Below are 17,862 nucleotides of genomic sequence, written 5' to 3'. Positions count from 1 at the left end.
ACTAGTTGACAGGTAACCGGCGGTAGATTTAGCGACATGAGGTTAGTCTTTTGATCTGGAGGTGGGGCATGTTCTGTTGGACCACTGAATAGACCAGGGAGGCCCAGCAAGACTTGGTGGGGAGCACTCCTGTCCCAATGACATGCAAACAAAAGCGAATTTCTTAAATATCTTCTGACTAGGAGTTTCTCCTGCCAATTCGTTTCACAGTACCGCACAGGACCTGACTTTTGATGCTAATTGGCACTTGCGACGATAGTAACGTCATTGTGTCATGACTTCTTTGTGTCAAGTAAATCTACGTATACCTTTGTATTAATGACCTGGTTTGCCGTGTTAAATATTGGAATAATCGCGAACACAATGTGTTCGACAAAAAAAAACCCGGAAGAACTGTGAATGCTGGAAATATGAAACAAAAATAATGAGTTGGTGTGCAATAAAGAAAGTCCACTTTTTAACCCCTTCAACACGTGCATCGTCTCCGCTGGACGAAAGGGTTTAAAAATGAAAGCGCCAGTTTCCACTTAATCACACATAATTTATATCCCTTCCCCTGTTGACAGTCCGCGAGTAGCATCCTGGTCTACAGACGTATGGAACAAACAGAGAATGTTACAAAACACAAGAAACCGGCCAAGAGGTGGAAAGGAGAAAAAAGGTGTAGCATCTTTCTTAGAAGTCTCGGTCATCATCTGTCCTAACCTCGCTGAACTGCACTGGATTATTGTTGACAGTGCCTCAATTTTGGAATTTTCATCTTTGTTTTAAAAAGAACCTCAGTGGCATTCCCCTCTCCATGTCCAGAATTTCCCCTGGCAGTACAACTTTGACGGGTTCTGTTTCTAGCATTTCTGATTTTAATTTTCCGCTATTGGCAACTCTGCCTTCAGCTGCTAATACCCCTTGCGACACTCTCCCTAAATGTGTCTGCCACTCTTTCCCATTTATGCTCCTTAAAATTACATCTTTGAATAATCTTCTGATCGCCCATCAGAATATTTGTGTGTCAATTTTGGTTTAACAATTCCCTTGTTTTACTCTGTGAAAAACATTATATAAGTTCTGACAGAAGAGAACGTGCTGTGAAATATCCTATCACTCGAAATCTTCTTTAGATCATTTCCATTTAGAAGTTTTCATTATTTGGACTACCACTTCAGCAGATGATGCCTGTTTTAAGTCACACTATTAATCTAAATATTGGCAGGATATGAATAATGTCAGTGATGCCAGCACGATTAAAGCAAAACTAGAATCTCTTCATCATGCATTCATCAGGGCAGATCCTAATCATACATAATTTCAAAGAAAGCAACATTTTTATACTGCCTAAGAACATAAGAACTAGGAGCACGAGTAGGCCATCTGGCCCCTTGAGCCTGCCCGGCCATTTAATAAGATCATGACTGATCTTTTTCAGACTCAGCTCCACTTACCTGCCCACACACCATAACCCTTAATTCCTTTGCTGTTCAAAAATTTGTCAGGACTTGCCTTAAAAACATTGTGAGGTAGCTTCAACCGCTTCACTAGGCAGTGAATTCCACAGATTCACAATACTTTGGGTGAAGATGTTCCACCTGACCTCAGTCTGCTTCCCTTTATTTTGAGGTGATGCCCTCTGGTCCTAATTTCACCAGCTAGCAGAAACAACCTCCTTGCCTCCACCTTATCTATTCCCTCCATTATCTTATATGTTTCTATAAGATCTCTCCTCATTCTTCTGAATTCCAATGAGTATAATTCCATTCTACTCAGTCTCTCCTCATAATTCAACCCTCTCAAATCTGGAATCAACTGAGTGAATCTCCTGTGCAACCACTCCAGTGTTAATATATAAGAAAAAGGGTGCTGATTGGTTCAGTGAATTCTAGTCAGGGTGTTGTCATGAAGAATGCACCAAGGAAAACTGACTCTCCACTTTTGTTTGATTCAAAAAAAATGATGCCTGAATATGACCCTTTTGTCTGGGGAGGCCAGATGCCTGTTTTTGAATATATGTAGCTTCTATTAAGTGTAAATGAGCCACATTACATTCTAATTTATAATGTTAAATAGAAGATTAAAAAAGGAATATCATTGCATTGCTATGTGATGGATAATTATCTAAAATCAAATATATAACTATCTAAACAAAAACAAGTTTCCTTCTAAATATCACAGTTGTGAAATACTAGGACTACAGGAAGAAAGAATTTTGGTTGCCTGGGACACATTTTTTGCTTTTTTATCTTAATATTTATTCAAGATTCTCAGCATCTCTCCTTGCTTATTAATTAATTACACTCATTTGTGTTGTTACTTATTTTCCCATCTTCTGACTAGTGTTGTCTTAATCTAGCTTAATTTTACATCAATTAAAGCATTAGTCATAATATTTTACTATTACAGTAAAAAGAATATTTTATTGAGGTTGCTACGTAAGGTCAAGTAAAAACTATCATAATATTTATTCATTTTTAAAAAATCTTTTACAGTTGACTCTTGTGTGCAGTTAAGACTATATTTCATTTACTTGTTCTATCATGTAATATGCAGGCGAGAGTTATCAGTACCTCCACAATTGCCAACTAATAACTGGAGCTGAATGCCTGGTTACTTATTAATGCAGTCTTTTCCATCACATCAAACAATTACAATCATTAGGTAGCAGCTGGCAAATTAGACGACTGGACAAACTTTAGGAAATTAGTCATTGTCTTTTACCTACATCTGAATTGGCTATTAGATCTATAACTATATAATCTCAATATGCTTTAACAATTGCACATAGATGTAATAAATTATTAACTTTTTAGTGTGTAAAGGAAATACAGAGCCTTGTCTATTATAATAACACTGACAGCTCATTTCTGTTATCTCTAATGTTTATTTGCTAATATAATTGAAATTTTTACTGCTCATTATTTCCAATAATTTGAAGACCTTAAAATCAGTCATTTTTGATATAAAGAAAAATCAAAACAGCTAAGTTGTGGGTTTATTTGCAATCTGCAAAACTAATGCAAAGGTGCTTTGGGCTTCAAATGTATATGTTCAACAAAAGTCAAAATTGACATTTTAAAAAAGGATGTCTTTTTTTAACCCAGCTTCTTTCCAGCAAGTACTTTTTTTAATAAAAAGAGTATTTGCCATTGTTTTTAACGGAAAAAAATGCCCAGGGTTGAGAATATTCCAGGTGGATCCCTTTCCTGTTACAGTGCTAGAGAATTACTTTGAATTTCCAGGACAATATTGCAAAATCTTACAATTTCCAGAACAGAGAAGTTAAATGACGAGGCCCAATAATATAAGCGGATCTTTCTGTCTCTGGTGGGGGGCGGGGGGGGGGGGGGGCGCTGGCATTTCACCAAATGTCCCAGTACTGAAGAAAACACTGAGCGGAACTCGTGGGCCCAAAAAAATAGTTGTTTAATTTTGGACGCCAGGTTTCTCTCGCGATTCTGTTTTGCTTTGTAAAAGATTGCATGCATCCTTAAACCCTTTAAGCAAGTAACGATTGATTTCAAACGAAGTCCAAAGCACTGCGGGTGCTGGAAATCTGAAACAAACAGATTGCTCGTGGAATTCAGCTGCTAGACCTGCTGAGTTTCTTTAGCATTTTCTGTTCATTCGGAATGGATTTTAAAAAAATAGGCTTTTTGACATTATTGCCTCTTTTAAATTGTTTTCCTATTTAAAACCTGACAGTTCAAGTGCTTACATCAACGTTAAATGTATTGTTTTATTTATTTAACTGTTACGCTTTTAAGCTTACAACTTACATACCAAATTAACTTTTGGCGTAGCGACTTAATCTTAAAAACCAAGCCACTGAAGACGAAATATATGTACTTGTTAAGATAAGTTTAGGCTTACTTCCTTACACATATAAACTTTAAAGTCTTCATCTCGTTTTGACATCGAATTTGCATGTGTTTCGCGAATTAGATTTTCGTTTTGCCAACGTTCTGAACTGTTTTATACTGTAAAGATCATTGTCGGGTTATCCTCATAACCTCCGTGTATTTCTAAGGCGGCTCGAATCCTACTTCGGAGCATAGAAAGGAAGAGTTTCTACATCCTATTCCAAGGGATAAGTCCCATGCCGCAAGCCCGGTCTGGTTTTGCAAGATAGCCTCTCATTCTAATATAAGAGATAATATTCCTCTCCCCACGCCTCGCCTCGTTTGTGAATGGTTGGATTTCAACGTCAATCACGAAGGAGGAGGTGGGATTTGGTTTGGACAAAGTTTCATTGAAGGTGGAGGGAAGTAGAGTCAGATGTCAGCAGAACAGCAGTAGCAGCTGGAAGCCTGAACCAGAGAGGGGCATTGCGGCGAAACTGAAATTTCAAGACAGTATCAGCGGGATTTAAAAGTCATACATTTAGTGGCACAGAACGCACCCACTCGCATCTGATTTTCAAAACAAAAATACCGTGAGTGTTTCTGGATGTTTCTGCCCACCGCTAAGAAAACTGGAGCCTGATAGTAACGAATAAATTGACCATCGGCAATGGAGTGCCCTCATATTCACGTTGCAGATGTGAATCTTGTGTAAAAAACAACTGGATTAAATAATGCAAGTACAGAAGCACCATCAGTGAAACGTGTTGGGCTCCGATTCTGCTTCAGCGGTGAGTCATAGGGGCCAAGGGATTTAACAGCAGAAGTTTTTGAAGTTCGCTTGCCAGAAAATAGGAAACAAATTGGCTTCTGGATCATTTCTTACAGTCGTTCGTAGCATCGTCGCCTTCTGTTGTTGTTGCACAAAGCTGCGTTTAAAAAAAAAGAGGACAACATTGAAGGTGGGGCGATATTTGCTTGTTGGACTCCCCAGGCGTTATGAAAATAATTTGACTCCATCAGATAAACCGGTACTTGATGGGCTATTCCAGCGATGCTAACAAATTGTTGACACTTCCCGGTTCTGGAGGATAAACTCACGGGGACACCATGACAAGATTGCTTTAGTTTTCGGTGAGGCCGGACCTACAGTTGATGGGGATTTTTGCGCATTTTAAATGATAACTGGCTCACTGCGTTCAACAAGAATTTGAACACCATTTGCAGATTTGAGAAAAGAACCGTCTTTTCACAATGGCATCGGAAGTGGTGTGTGGGTTGATCTTCAGACTGCTTCTTCCCATCTGTTTAGTTGCTGGTAAGAGTGCTTTCAGATAAAGAAAAGAAACTCCACTATCCCTAGGTCGAAAGATGTTTTTTACGCATACATTGTGTCTGTGAATGCAAAAGATCTCTGCTTTAAATCCATTACAGCACAGTTTCAAAATTATTTTTAAATTTCTGGGCGGAGTTCATTCATTTCTTTGATATTATAGCCATTTGCCAAAATAAACGTTGAAATATTACGTTTTTAAATAGATATATTACTTAAAAGACTAAGTGAGTGATCTATGTTCATGAGTGCATGTCGGAATTTGCAGCAATGAGGCGGCAAAACCTCACGTACAATTGATTTTTCTTTCATTTAAAAGGTACTTTTAGAATGCATTTTAGAAGTAATGATCGCTAACAGGAAGCTGTTTTGCAATCGATCAGATTTATTTTTCCATATCTATCACTCTTTCATGAGGCGACAGCAAACGTCAATGTCGATTGAAATAAAACCGGTGTTTCCCCAAAAACTGTGCCAAATGAAATAAATTGGTATAATCACAATTGCGAAATATTTTCCCGTGATCAAAGCCGAACAATTCCGCTGCAAAGAGTAGAAAGCCGGTTTGGACAGTACAGTGACTTTACAAGGGAGGGACTTGTAGGAAGGGAATGAAACTGATTAGTGGCAATGCCAGGAGAGAGAAATAGCTCTGACCTTATGCCTTGACTGTGGTTAACGTCTTGAGTAGAAAACAGTGCGCGGTTCTCACGTAGCCTTTGCACCAGTCCAGTCGAGCTTCTGGAATAAATCAAAGTCTCACTGAACTTAGCTTGAAACAAAAAAGAACATCAGTTTGGACCGGTTGGCGGTGAAGTACATCCGTCTGCTGACCTTGTATCCCTTTCCCCTTCGAAAAATGCAGACAAGGTTCCTTCAGAAGAGGAAGGGGAGGATCGCTAGCCCTCGGCTTTGTCCCAGTGGATTGGGGACAACATACATCCCCTTTACGAGTTGCGTTGCTGCCAGTGATTACTTTGAACGCTTATTAACGAACAGAATCTGTTGAGAAATGTGTAGTCAAATAGGATATTCGGTAAATAATCTGACGACCCTCGTGGCAAAATTACCTGACGATACCTTCCAATTCAGTTCAGCAAACTGTTAATTCACCGATTTCTAAATCGCGCTTTAATTTATTTCGGTGTCATCTATTCACTACTTAAATAAGCGGGGGATTCTTTCGACGAATAAAATGCTTTGCTGTACTACTGCTAGGCTAAGACAAACAACTTCAATACCCGCTCTCACATGCAAGTGTGAGCAAAGCGAACCACGGGGGTGGGGGGAGGAGGGCTGAAGTAAAGCCTGGAAAAGGCTTCGCGATTAAATTGTTAGTTAAAATGCCTCTTAGCACAGTTTGTGTAAGATTTCAACTTCCTTTCTTTTGTTACTCTCTGCCTACACGTGACCGGAATGTATCAGGTAGAAATCCAGACGTCCAGTGAAATAGTTTTAAATAAACATACCCATGCCGTTATTCCCTGCATAGTCACGCACTCAGCATATTTCGAGGAGCCGTTAATTTTTACACTTAAGGACTTCCAGATGACACAGCATGCGCCACACACAGCTGAAAAAATGTTTTCTGCTCCCTCACTGGGGCGTTACAGTTTTCTAAGGGCTATTATTTGTACATATGATAATTAGCGCTCTTTGCCTGCGCTTGTGTGTGTTTTTTTTTAAGGACAGGGGGACAGAGGTGGGCTAGCAACTACTCTTTGGTGCACAAAGCCGTGCTTTTGCAAGCCAAGCACTTTTGTGTACTGGGCAGGGTGGTTGCACGTGCCGCTTTCTCCCGCGCCTTCGCCTCGCTCCCCTGATAGGCAGCGGAGGGCATGAGGTCTGGGCTCGTGGCGCGGTTGCTGTCGCGTGGTCCCGGGTCACCTGGGCTCGCGGCGAACACGCACGGGACACCTGGGATCGCGGAAAGCTAACCGTCAACTCCTCCGTCCTTATTTTGTCTGTATGTCGGTGGGGGTTGAAACAAACGTGCCTCTGGCGGTACTTAAACATTTCTTTAAAGTGTGCGTGCATGTGTGTTGTGGGCGGGCCACCGACTGAAGCAGACCGGTGCGAAACTTGAGGGGGGGTTACACGGGAGCAACAAACAGAATCAAACGTATTTTTCGAAGAAACAGACGGTACTGTTGTTTCAGTATTCATTTTCTTTTAAGTTTTCTCATTTGATAGAATTTATTTCTTTTTGATCAAGGAGATGGTATATTGAAATACAAATGTGATTTGATAGGTATCTTACTATGATAGAGTTCCTTATCACAGAGCAAAACGTGGAAATTATAATTCGACTAACATGCAGCTGAGAGACCTACTGCAAAACTGAAGATGAAGGTGGACAAATAGGGATTCCTGATGGAAACTTCCCAATTTTCAATATTGCGGTTACGACATGAACACTGGACGATACAGACGCAACATCAAAACTCAATAGCTTATCCTATATCTTTTATTTTTCAAACATGGCTTTCAAATCTTGTTATTAAATAGAAGGCCCTATCTACATTGCTGACGTTGCTGTATTATTTGCAGTTCAAACTTATAACAATTTATGGTGCAAAATCAAAATGATCTGAAGGATGAAGTAAAATAAATCACAATGCTGTGAAATGTAAAATCCAGCGATTTTTGTGCCATAATGGTTTATTTAGAACATTTTTTGATTGCATGAAATGGTATATTTGTTTCTCATCTATCAACACACAATTAGTAAGAAACTGTGAAAAATGGGTATACTTTAATACTTATACAGCTGATAGAATTAGGTAATGAGTGAATGAGTGATGAATGATGACAGGTATGTATTGCAGACACAGGAGAGACCATTGTATCAGAGATAATGGGAACGGCAGATGCTGGAGAATCCGAGATAACAAAGTGCGGAGCTGGATGACCACAGCAGGCCAAGCAGCATCTTAGGAGCACAAGAGCTCCTAAGATGCTGCTTGGCCTGCTGTGTTCATCCAGCTCCGCACTTTGTTATATCAGAGATCATTGTAGTTTTTTTTAATTCATTGTTGGGATGAGGGTATCACTGGCTACATCAACATTTATTGCCTTTCCCAACTGCCAAGAGGGCATTTAAGAGTCAATCAAATTGTGGGTCAGGAGTCACATGTAGGCTAGACCCGGAAAAGATGGCAATTTCCCTTTCTAAAGGACAATCTCAAAATTTGCCGATTACACTAAATTTGGGAGAACTGTAAGCTGTCAGAAGGACAGTTTAGAACTCTGAAAATACATTGGTGGAATTGATGGACAGGTAGCAAATAATGTTCAATGCAGAGAATTGGTAGGCGATGCACTTTGAAGAACATTGAAAGACAATATAACATAGGGTGTACAATTCTAAAGGTGGCACAGGAGCAGAGAGGCCTAGGTGTCTATGTGGACAGATAGTTAAAGATGGCAGGACAGATGGAGTGAGCAGTTAATGAAGCCAACTGCTCTGCTAGTAATAGGGGCTTAGAATACAAGATGGTGAATTTATAGAAATTATTTGTTAGACCTTGGTTGAGCATTATATACAGTTGTGAATGCCACATAACAGGAAAAATGTGAATACAGTGGAGAGTTTGCAGAAACAATTTACAATAATAGTTCCAGGAATAATAAACTTAAGTTATGAGGATAGATTCAGTAAGTTAGGGCTGTTCTCCTTGGAGAAAAGAAGACTGAGAGGAGATTTAATTAAGGTTTTCAAAAGCATCAGCAAGCTGGACAAACAGATGGGGAGATGTTGTTCTTGCTCATAACAGAGAGAGAGAAAAAAAACAAGAGGCCATGAATTTATAGTGACATACAAATGAAGCAAGCTTATTGTAATGAATAGTTAGAGTGTGGAATGCATTACCTTGTTCAATTGAGATATCTGAGAGGGCATTGGATTATTATTTGGAGAGAAATAGTGCACAGGCCTATGAGGAAAAGGCAAAAAATTGACACTAGGGAAGAGAACCAGTTTAGTGCAATGGGCTAAATGGTCTCCTATGTAATAAGAATTCAGTGATTCTATAATATACAATTTACATTGCACGCATGTTAAAAAAATTGTTGGAGAAAAGTTGTGAAGTGGTGATTTTTAAGTCATCATGAGTTTATTTTATACAATACAGCACAGGAACAGGCCTGTTCTGATCCTGGGCTGATTCCTAATCTGTATTTAGACCCCTGCTTATTGCCTGTGAGTGGTATCTATCCCTCTATTTGCCTCACGTTCATATGTCTATCAAGATATGCCTTAAACATTGCTAACGTGCCTGCTTCTACCACACCCACTGGCAATGTATTTTAGTCACTCACCGCCCTTTGAAAAATTTTCACCATATTTCTCCCCTAAACTTTTCTCCTCCACTTGAAACTTGTGCCCTCTTGAAGTTAACGTTTCTACTTTGGCAAAAAGCCTCTGACTAACACTCTATCTAGCCTCTCTATAATTTTGTAAACATCTATCAGGTTGCCCATCAGCCTCTGTCTTTCCAGTGAAAACAATCCGAATTTATTCAACCTCTCCTCATAATTAAAACCTTCCAGACTATCCTGGTAAACCTTTTCTGCATCCTTTCCAAAGCATCCACATACTTCTGGTAGTGTGGTGACCAGAACTGCGCACAATATTCCAAATGTAACTGAACTAAAGTTTAGTACAGCTGTAACATAAGTTGTCAACTTTTAAGTCCGATGCCCCAGCCAATGAAGGCTATTGTGTTTGTATGCCTTCTGGACCACCTTATTCACTTGTTCACTTGTATTGCAACTTTCAAGGATCTGTAAACCTGACCTCGACATCAGTGCTCCGAAAGGTTCTGTCATGATATGTATAATTTGCACCTGAATTTGATCTTCTAAAAGTGTCACCTCACATTTTTCCAGATAATGCTTCATCTGCTATTTCTCTGCCCAAATCTGCAATCTATCTATAACCCATGGTATTCTTTGACAATCCTCCTCACCACCTTCAACTCTGCCAATTTTGGTGCCATTGACACACTAATCAGACAATCTACATTTTTCTCCAGATTATTTATAAACATTACAAACAACAAAGGTCCCAGCACCAGATCCAGCCAACTCGCCCTGGATCCTATGAAATTCTACCTTCTACACTAGCCTGCCATGAGGTACCTTATCAAATTCCTTATTAAAGACCATGTAGATAATGTCCACTACCCTTCCCTCATCAGAAAACTCAATCAAGTTGTTGAGAAATGACAATGACCTTGCCTGCACAAATCCATGCTGTCTATCCATTCACTTATAAATATGGATAAATCCTGCCCTTTTGTATGTTCTCCAACTGTTTCCCCACCACTGATGTAAGGCTCACCAGCCTGTAATTACCTGAATTATCTCTGTTTAAGAAGGGAAAAAAAAAGAAAAAAAAAGACCATTCTTCAGTCATCGGGAATGTTGCCTGAGGCCAAAGGGGATGCAAAGATATATATTAAGGCCCCTGATATTTTCTCCGTATGGGCTATTTGTCTATTGGTGCAACAAGTCCATGACAGATGCTATCTCCCTAGCCCTGCACTCATCTCTGGAATATCCGGATAATAAGCATACCTACATTAGGCATCAACTTATTGACTACAATACTATAATCCCAACCAACCTAATCTTAAAACTTTGAGACCTAAGTCTCTGCTCTGCTTCCTGCAACTAGATCCTCGACTTCGTGATCCAGTAACAGCACCTGTGTGGCCAAAATTCGTCTGGATTCCATCCACTTGCTGATGACACCACCATTGTAGGCCAGATATCAAACTATAATGAAAGAGAATACAAGAAAGAGAGTTCTGGGAGGCATGGTGTAAAGATAATAATCTTTCCCTCAATGTCTGCAAAACTAAAGAACTGATCATTGACTTCAGGAAGTGAGGACGACAGCACACCCTATCTACATCAGTGAAGTTGAGGTGGAGATGGACAACAGCGTCAAGTTCCTAGGAGTGACGATTACCGACAATCTCTCCTGGATCACCCATGTTAATATGCCAGTCAAGAAGGTATAACAACATCTTTTCTTCTTCAGGAGGCTAAAGACATTTGGAATGTCACCAACTTGTGTGGATGCACCATTGAAAACATTCTATCTGGATGCATCATTTGCTTGGTACGCCAACTGCTCTGCTTAGCACCACAAGAAACCACAGAGATGTGAACACATCCCAGTACATCATGCAAACCCACCTTCCATCGATTGACTCTGTCTTTACGTCTTGCTCTCTTGGAAAGGCAGCCAGCATCAAAGATTCCTCCCACCCTGGTTTTAATCTCTTCCAACCTCCTCCATCAGGTAGAAAATACAAAACCTTAAATATATACCAACAGGCTCAAGAACAGCTTCTTGCCCCCTGTTATTAGATTCTGAATGGACCTCTCAAATTTCAAATCTAATGTTGATCTTGTTTTTTGTGCATCTTTTTTGTAGCTTTAATGTTGTATTCCTTACTGTGTTCTATCATCGTATAATCTTTGTATGCTATGATCTGCCTGTACTACATGCAAAACAAAACTTTTCACTGTGCCTAGGTACATATGACAAATCAAATCAAAAACCCAAATCCTAAAACCCTATCTGGCCTGAGGGATGTGTCTACATGAATGTGCTTCAAGAGACCCAGCACTTCGTTATTCATTAGGCTGACCTTTCCCAACCCTCAATATCCCTTCAGTTCCTCTCTTCAGCGACTACTGATACAAAGAGCTCATTAAGGATTTCACCCATTTCCTCTGGCTAACTCCCTCCTTTATTTTTGAGTGTGCCACTTCTTTCCCTAGCTACCCTCTTGCTCTTAATATATGCAGAAAATGCCCTGGGATTCACCTTAACCCTGCCAGCCAAGAACATTTCATAGCCCTTTTTAGCCCTCCTAATTTGCTGTTTGAGCTCCTTTTCCACTTTCTCTATATTCTTCAAGGACTTTGCCTGTTTTTAGTTGCCTAGACCCTAGGTATGCTTAATTTATTTTTGACTAAGCTGATAATTGTTCCATCATCCAATGTTCTCAGATCAAGCCATTCCTGTCCTTCACTTTCACAGGAACATGTCCTTTCACAGTGTCTTGCACTCTTATCTAATAGTCCTTAAAAACTCCCACATGTCAGGGCTCTGCGGAAGGTTCACCGGACCTGAAACATAAACTCTGATTCTTTCTTCACAGACCTGCTGAGCTTTTCCAGCAACTCCTGTTCTAATCACACATGTCAGGTGTGGATTTGCCCTCAAACAGCTCCTCTTAATTCACATTCTCCAATTCTTGTCTAATTCAAATATAGTTGGCCTTGCTCAATTTAATACCTTCATTTGAGGTCCAATCTTGTCCTTATCCATAAACATCTGAATAACTTAGGAATTATGGTCATTATTCCCAAAATGTTCCCCATTTTAAATTTTGTTCACCTAGTCAGGCTCATTTCCCAATATCAGACCCAGTATAACCCACTGCCTTGTTGGACTATCCACTATTTCAAAAAACTTGGACACAAAGTGCTCCCCATCCAAACCCCCAGTACTAAGGCAGTCTCAGTCAATAAGTGGGAAGTTAAATCACCCACAACAACAACACTTATTTATACATCTTTCCTGAGACTAACTCCGTATCTCTTCCTCTATCTCCTGCTGGCACCTAGGAGGTCTGTAGTACAATCCCAGCAGTGTGATTGCACCCTTCCTATTCCTGAGTACTGTCCGTAATGTCTCACTGCAAGATCCATCCAGGGTGTCCTCTCTCAGCACTATTGTGGTATGCTCCCTAACCAGTGATGCAAGTCGAGCACTACTTTTGCTTCCTTCTCTGCCTTGTCTGAAACATTGCTATTCCAGAACGTTGAGCTGCCAATCCTGCCATCTTTCAACCATGTCTCTGAGAAAGCAAGAATGTCATAATTGTGTGCATTAATACAGGCTCTAAGTTCATCCATCTTACCTGTTATTTTTTTTCTTTGAAGCAAATGCAGTCCAAGCCTCTAGTTCCGCTGAGCTCAGCAACCTCTCTCTGACGGCTCTTCCTCTTAGCTATATTTTCCTTAGGCCCAAGGTCTTCCCCAGCCTTCATACATACTGAACTGCTGCTAAGGTTTCTAACCCCACCCCTGTCATTCTATTTTAAACCTTCCCAAGTGGTAGTATCAAACCTCCTTGCCAGAATGTTGGTGGCCTTCCAATTTACATGCAACCCCTCCTTCTTGTACAGGCCCCTGGAAAACATCCCAATGATCCACATCTTTGAAGCCCTCCTCCCTACACCATCTCTTCAGCCGCATGTTCAATTGTACTCTGTCTGTGCTCCTAGCTTCAGTAGCATGTGGCATGGGGAGTAATCCTGAGATTAGTACTCTCGAAATCCTGCTTTTTAGTTAACTATCTAACTCAATTGTTGTCACAGGACCTTGCCACTCTTGCTATTTATGCCACCTGTGCCATTATGGACAATGAATGAAGGGTCTAGGCCCAAAACATCAGCTTTTGTGCCCCTTAGATGCTGCTTGGCCTGCTGTGTTTATCCAGCCCCACACTTTGTTACCTTGGATTCTCCAGCATCTGCGGTTCCCGTTATCTCTTAATTCTGTTTACCTTCCTGTTTCAGGATGCACTGTATCTGTTCAGAGACATTCATCACTCTGGCACCAGGGAGAAATCGTATCATCCTGGAGTTTCTCCCACAGCCACAGAAGTGCCTATCTATGACCCTGCGAATTGAATCTCCAATTACAATTGCTTTACTACAGCCAAGGTGCCATTTCTCTGGCGGATGCTGTTGCCCAATGGGCCAGCTCCCTCATTAGTATCCAAAATGGAATACTTGGGGGATAGCTGCTGCCTGTCCCGTTTAGCAGTCACCCATCTACCTTACCGTATCTTGGATGTGACCAAGTTTGTATAACTTCTGCCTATGATGCTATTCACCATTTGTGTATTTCTTAGTGTCTCCAACCACTGCTCAAGCTGATCCGTTCACTAGGTGAGCATCTGAAGCTGGGTATACTTCCTGCAGATGCGGTAATTAGGGATGCTGTCAACATCCATGATTGACCACATCTCACAGGCAGAACACAAAACGCACCAACTGAATGACTGACTAATCCTCTGTTGGCTGTTAATTTGAGTTAAGTTTTAATTAGCTACCTGCAAACTACAGTTATTGCTTCTAAAAGCCCCTCCAACTCACTACCTGAACTCACTGTACTAACCCTTTAGATTGAGATAAACTTACCCTGTCATGCAGTGAAATTCCTTCACCTGTAGCACCAAGGGAATGAACAAGTTAATACAAACCAGCACCTGACCAGTCAAACCATGCTGCCTTTCCCCTGTGACATCAGCAGGATGCTTTCCCAGAATAGACAGCTGTTGGCTCTTCCTGAAAGGAATGTGCCTGAACCAAAACTGAATTTTTTTGAGTAACATCCAATACGTAATGACTGAAACTCTTATCTCATTACTTAGCTATCATAGAGGTAGTCAGAAGATAATGCCACATATTCAAGACTACATTTTCTGATGCATAAATAAAAAATCTAAAGAACCACAGATGTTGTAAATTGGAAAGAAAAACAAATTGCTGGAAAAGCTCAGCAGGTCTGGCAGCAACTGTGAAGAGAAATCAGAGTTAATATTTCAGGTAGAGTGAAGGGTCACTGGACCCAAAATGTTAACTCTGATTTCTCTCCACAGATGTTGCCAGACCTGCTGAGCTTTTCAAGCAGAGATAATGGGAACTGCAGATGCTGGAGAATCCAAGACAACAAAATGTGAGGCTGGATGAACACAGCAGGCCAAGCAGCATCTCAGGAGCACAAAAGCTGACGTTTCGGGCCTAGACCCTTCATCAGAGAGGGGGATGGGGTGAGGGTTCTGGAATAAATAGGGAGAGAGGGGGAGGCGGACCGAAGATGGAGAGAAAAGAAGATAGGTGGAGAGAGTATAGGTGGGGAGGTAGGGAGGGGATAGGTCAGTCCAGGGAAGACGGACAGGTCCAGGAGGTGGGATGAGGTTAGTAGGTAGATGAGGGTGCGGCTTGGGGTGGGAGGAAGGGATGGGTGAGAGGAAGAACAGGTTAGGGAGGCGGAGACAGGTTGGACTGGTTTTGGGATGCAGTGGGTGGAGTGGAGGGGCTGGGCTGGTTGTGTGGTGCAGTGGGGGGAGGGGACGAACTGGGCTGGTTTAGGGATGCAGTTGGGGAAGGGGAGATTTTGAAACTGGTGAAGTCCACATTGATACCATTAGGCTGCAGGGTTCCCAGGCGGAATATGAGTTGCTGCTCCTGCAACCTTCGGGTGGCATCATTGTGGCAGTGCAGGAGGCCCATGATGGACATGTCATCTAAAGAATGGGAGGGGGAGTGGAAATGGTTTGCGACTGGGAGGTGCAGTAGTTTGTTGCGAACTGAGCGGAGGTGTTCTGCAAAGCGGTCTCCAAGCCTCCGCTTGGTTTCCCCAATGTAGAGGAAGCCACACTGGGTACAGTGGATGCAGTATAGCTTTTCAAGCAATTTGTTTTTATTTTATGGAACATACTATCTTAATTTAACACTGTATTTTAAGAACTCTTACGTAACCTACTTGCAACTATATGAGTCTAGAACAAGCCTCCTTCGTAATGTATCCTGAAATATGATGGTGAGTGGTGAGTGGGGTTCCACAGGGCTCTGTCCTTGGGCCTCTACTGTTTGTAATTTTTATTAATGACTTGGACGAGGGAATTGAAGGATGGGTCAGCAAGTTTGCAGACGACACAAAGGTCGGAGGTGTCGTTGACAGTGTAGAGGGCTGTTGTAGGCTGCAGCGGGACATTGACAGGATGCAGAGATGGGCTGAGAGGTGGCAGATGGAGTTCAACCTGGATAAATGCGAGGTGATGCATTTTGGAAGGTCGAATTTGAAAGCTGAGTACAGGATTAAGGATAGGATTCTTGGCAGCGTGGAGGAACAGAGGGATCTTGGTGTGCAGATACATAGATCCCTTAAAATGGCCACCCAAGTGGACAGGGTTGTTAAGAAAGCATATGGTGTTTTGGCTTTCATTAACAGGGGGATTGAGTTTAAGAGTCGTGAGATCTTGTTGCAGCTCTATAAAACTTTGGTTAGACCGCACTTGGAATACTGCGTCCAGTTCTGGGCGCCCTATTATAGGAAAGATGTGGATGCTTTGGAGAGGGTTCAGAGGAGGTTTACCAGGATGCTGCCTGGACTGGAGGGCTTATCTTATGAAGAGAGGTTGACTGAGCTCGGTCTCTTTTCATTGGAGAAAAGGAGGAGGAGAGGGGACCTAATTGAGGTATACAAGATAATGAGAGGCATAGATAGAGTCGATAGCCAGAGACTATTTCCCAGGGCAGAAATGGCTAGCACGAGGGGTCATAGTTTTAAGCTGGTTGGTGGAAAGTATAGAGGGGATGTCAGAGGCAGGTTCTTTACGCAGAGAGTTGTGAGAGCATGGAATGCGTTGCCAGCAGCAGTTGTGGAAGCAAGGTCATTGGGGTCATTTAAGAGACTGCTGGACATGCATATGGTCACAGAAATTTGAGGGTGCATCCATGAGGATCAATGGTCGGCACAACATTGTGGGCTGAAGGGCCTGTTCTGTGCTGTACTGTTCTATGATGTGCAGTACTACTTGTTCAAAAAACTACACTAGGCTGTTCAGGTATTTGTCAATCAGGCCCTATAAATAATTTTCAATTTTTATTTACTTCAGCAAAAGTTTAATCAGGTTCACATAGAGCTATGGTGATAACATTCAGGGAATAAATTTATAGCTTACAAGGGGACAAAACAAAGCACTGTCATCAATCCTACTTTCAGCCAGATAAATATTTGCAAAGGCGTAAATCTTGGTGTGTATTTCTTATTTATTATTCTTTGTTGCATTTAATACATGCTGAAGGCTTTTATGAATTTCCTTCAGAGCTTACATGTATACTTTATCTAATAGTAAAATTAAACAGACATCAAAGTTAGTAGATAAAGCAAATATTTTTCTAGAAGTTCATAATCTATGTTATGCTTTATTATTTTGTGGTCATAAAAGTAAATCAGAAGGAATAAAAATGGAAAATAAACATCAGTTAAAACATTTGTTACAGATTAGCAATGCAATCCAGATTTTATCCATGAAATGTGTTGTTGAAAGATTTTGTGTTAACGTATCATCCTTTGTGAGGCTCAGTGCTGTGTTTTGACTATCATTTTTCATTCCTGTGTGGCCAAGTTCAATATACAATCTCTTTATCGTGTGCGTCAATGTAGTAATGTGAAAATTATTCTTGTTCCAATTCTCTCAAATCCACTTTGTATGGCAATACCTGAGATATATTCAGTACACTATTTGTAACAAGATGATTGAAGTCTGGAGCTCCAAGATTTGAAGAATTATAGATATAATACAATTCAACATGAAAGGAAAAAGAGCTAATTTTATATACCATAAGTATGAAGTCTAATTATACTTCTCCTTCACTGTGGCTAAACACTTTTGTCGTTACTAAACATGTTTCCGTAGAATGCCAGTCTCTATGTTTCACTGGTTTGATAGTTTTACAAAGTAGTGAGATTTATTCCTTGTGAGGTAGTCTGTTAGGAAAATATATATCCATATGATTACCATCTAGATTCTAAGACTGATCTAGTACCAAATAGTACATCACTGTTTTCAACTGTAATTTTGAAAAAGCAAGTTGC

At 40.9% G+C, this 17,862-nt stretch overlaps 1 protein-coding gene across 4 annotated transcripts in view; it reads left to right on the top strand.

Annotated features, from left to right (window-relative positions):
* The first annotated feature begins 4,241 nt into the window (after positions 1 to 4,241).
* The window catches only part of LOC125451988 (piezo-type mechanosensitive ion channel component 2-like), a 645,421-nt gene continuing 631,800 nt past the window's right edge, over positions 4,242 to 17,862 (top strand). For all 4 annotated transcript variants that reach the window (XM_059646233.1, XM_048529830.2, XM_048529829.2 and 1 more), the window contains exon 1: positions 4,242 to 5,148. In XM_059646233.1, the coding sequence (XP_059502216.1) occupies positions 5,085 to 5,148 (64 nt within the window). In that variant the 5' untranslated portion in view covers positions 4,242 to 5,084. The remainder of the gene's footprint in view (positions 5,149 to 17,862) is intronic.

This window comes from Stegostoma tigrinum, chromosome 5 (assembly GCF_030684315.1).
Source record: "Stegostoma tigrinum isolate sSteTig4 chromosome 5, sSteTig4.hap1, whole genome shotgun sequence".
Classification (NCBI taxonomy): Eukaryota; Metazoa; Chordata; class Chondrichthyes; order Orectolobiformes; family Stegostomatidae; genus Stegostoma; species Stegostoma tigrinum.
This window is presented reverse-complemented; position numbering and strand designations above follow the sequence as displayed.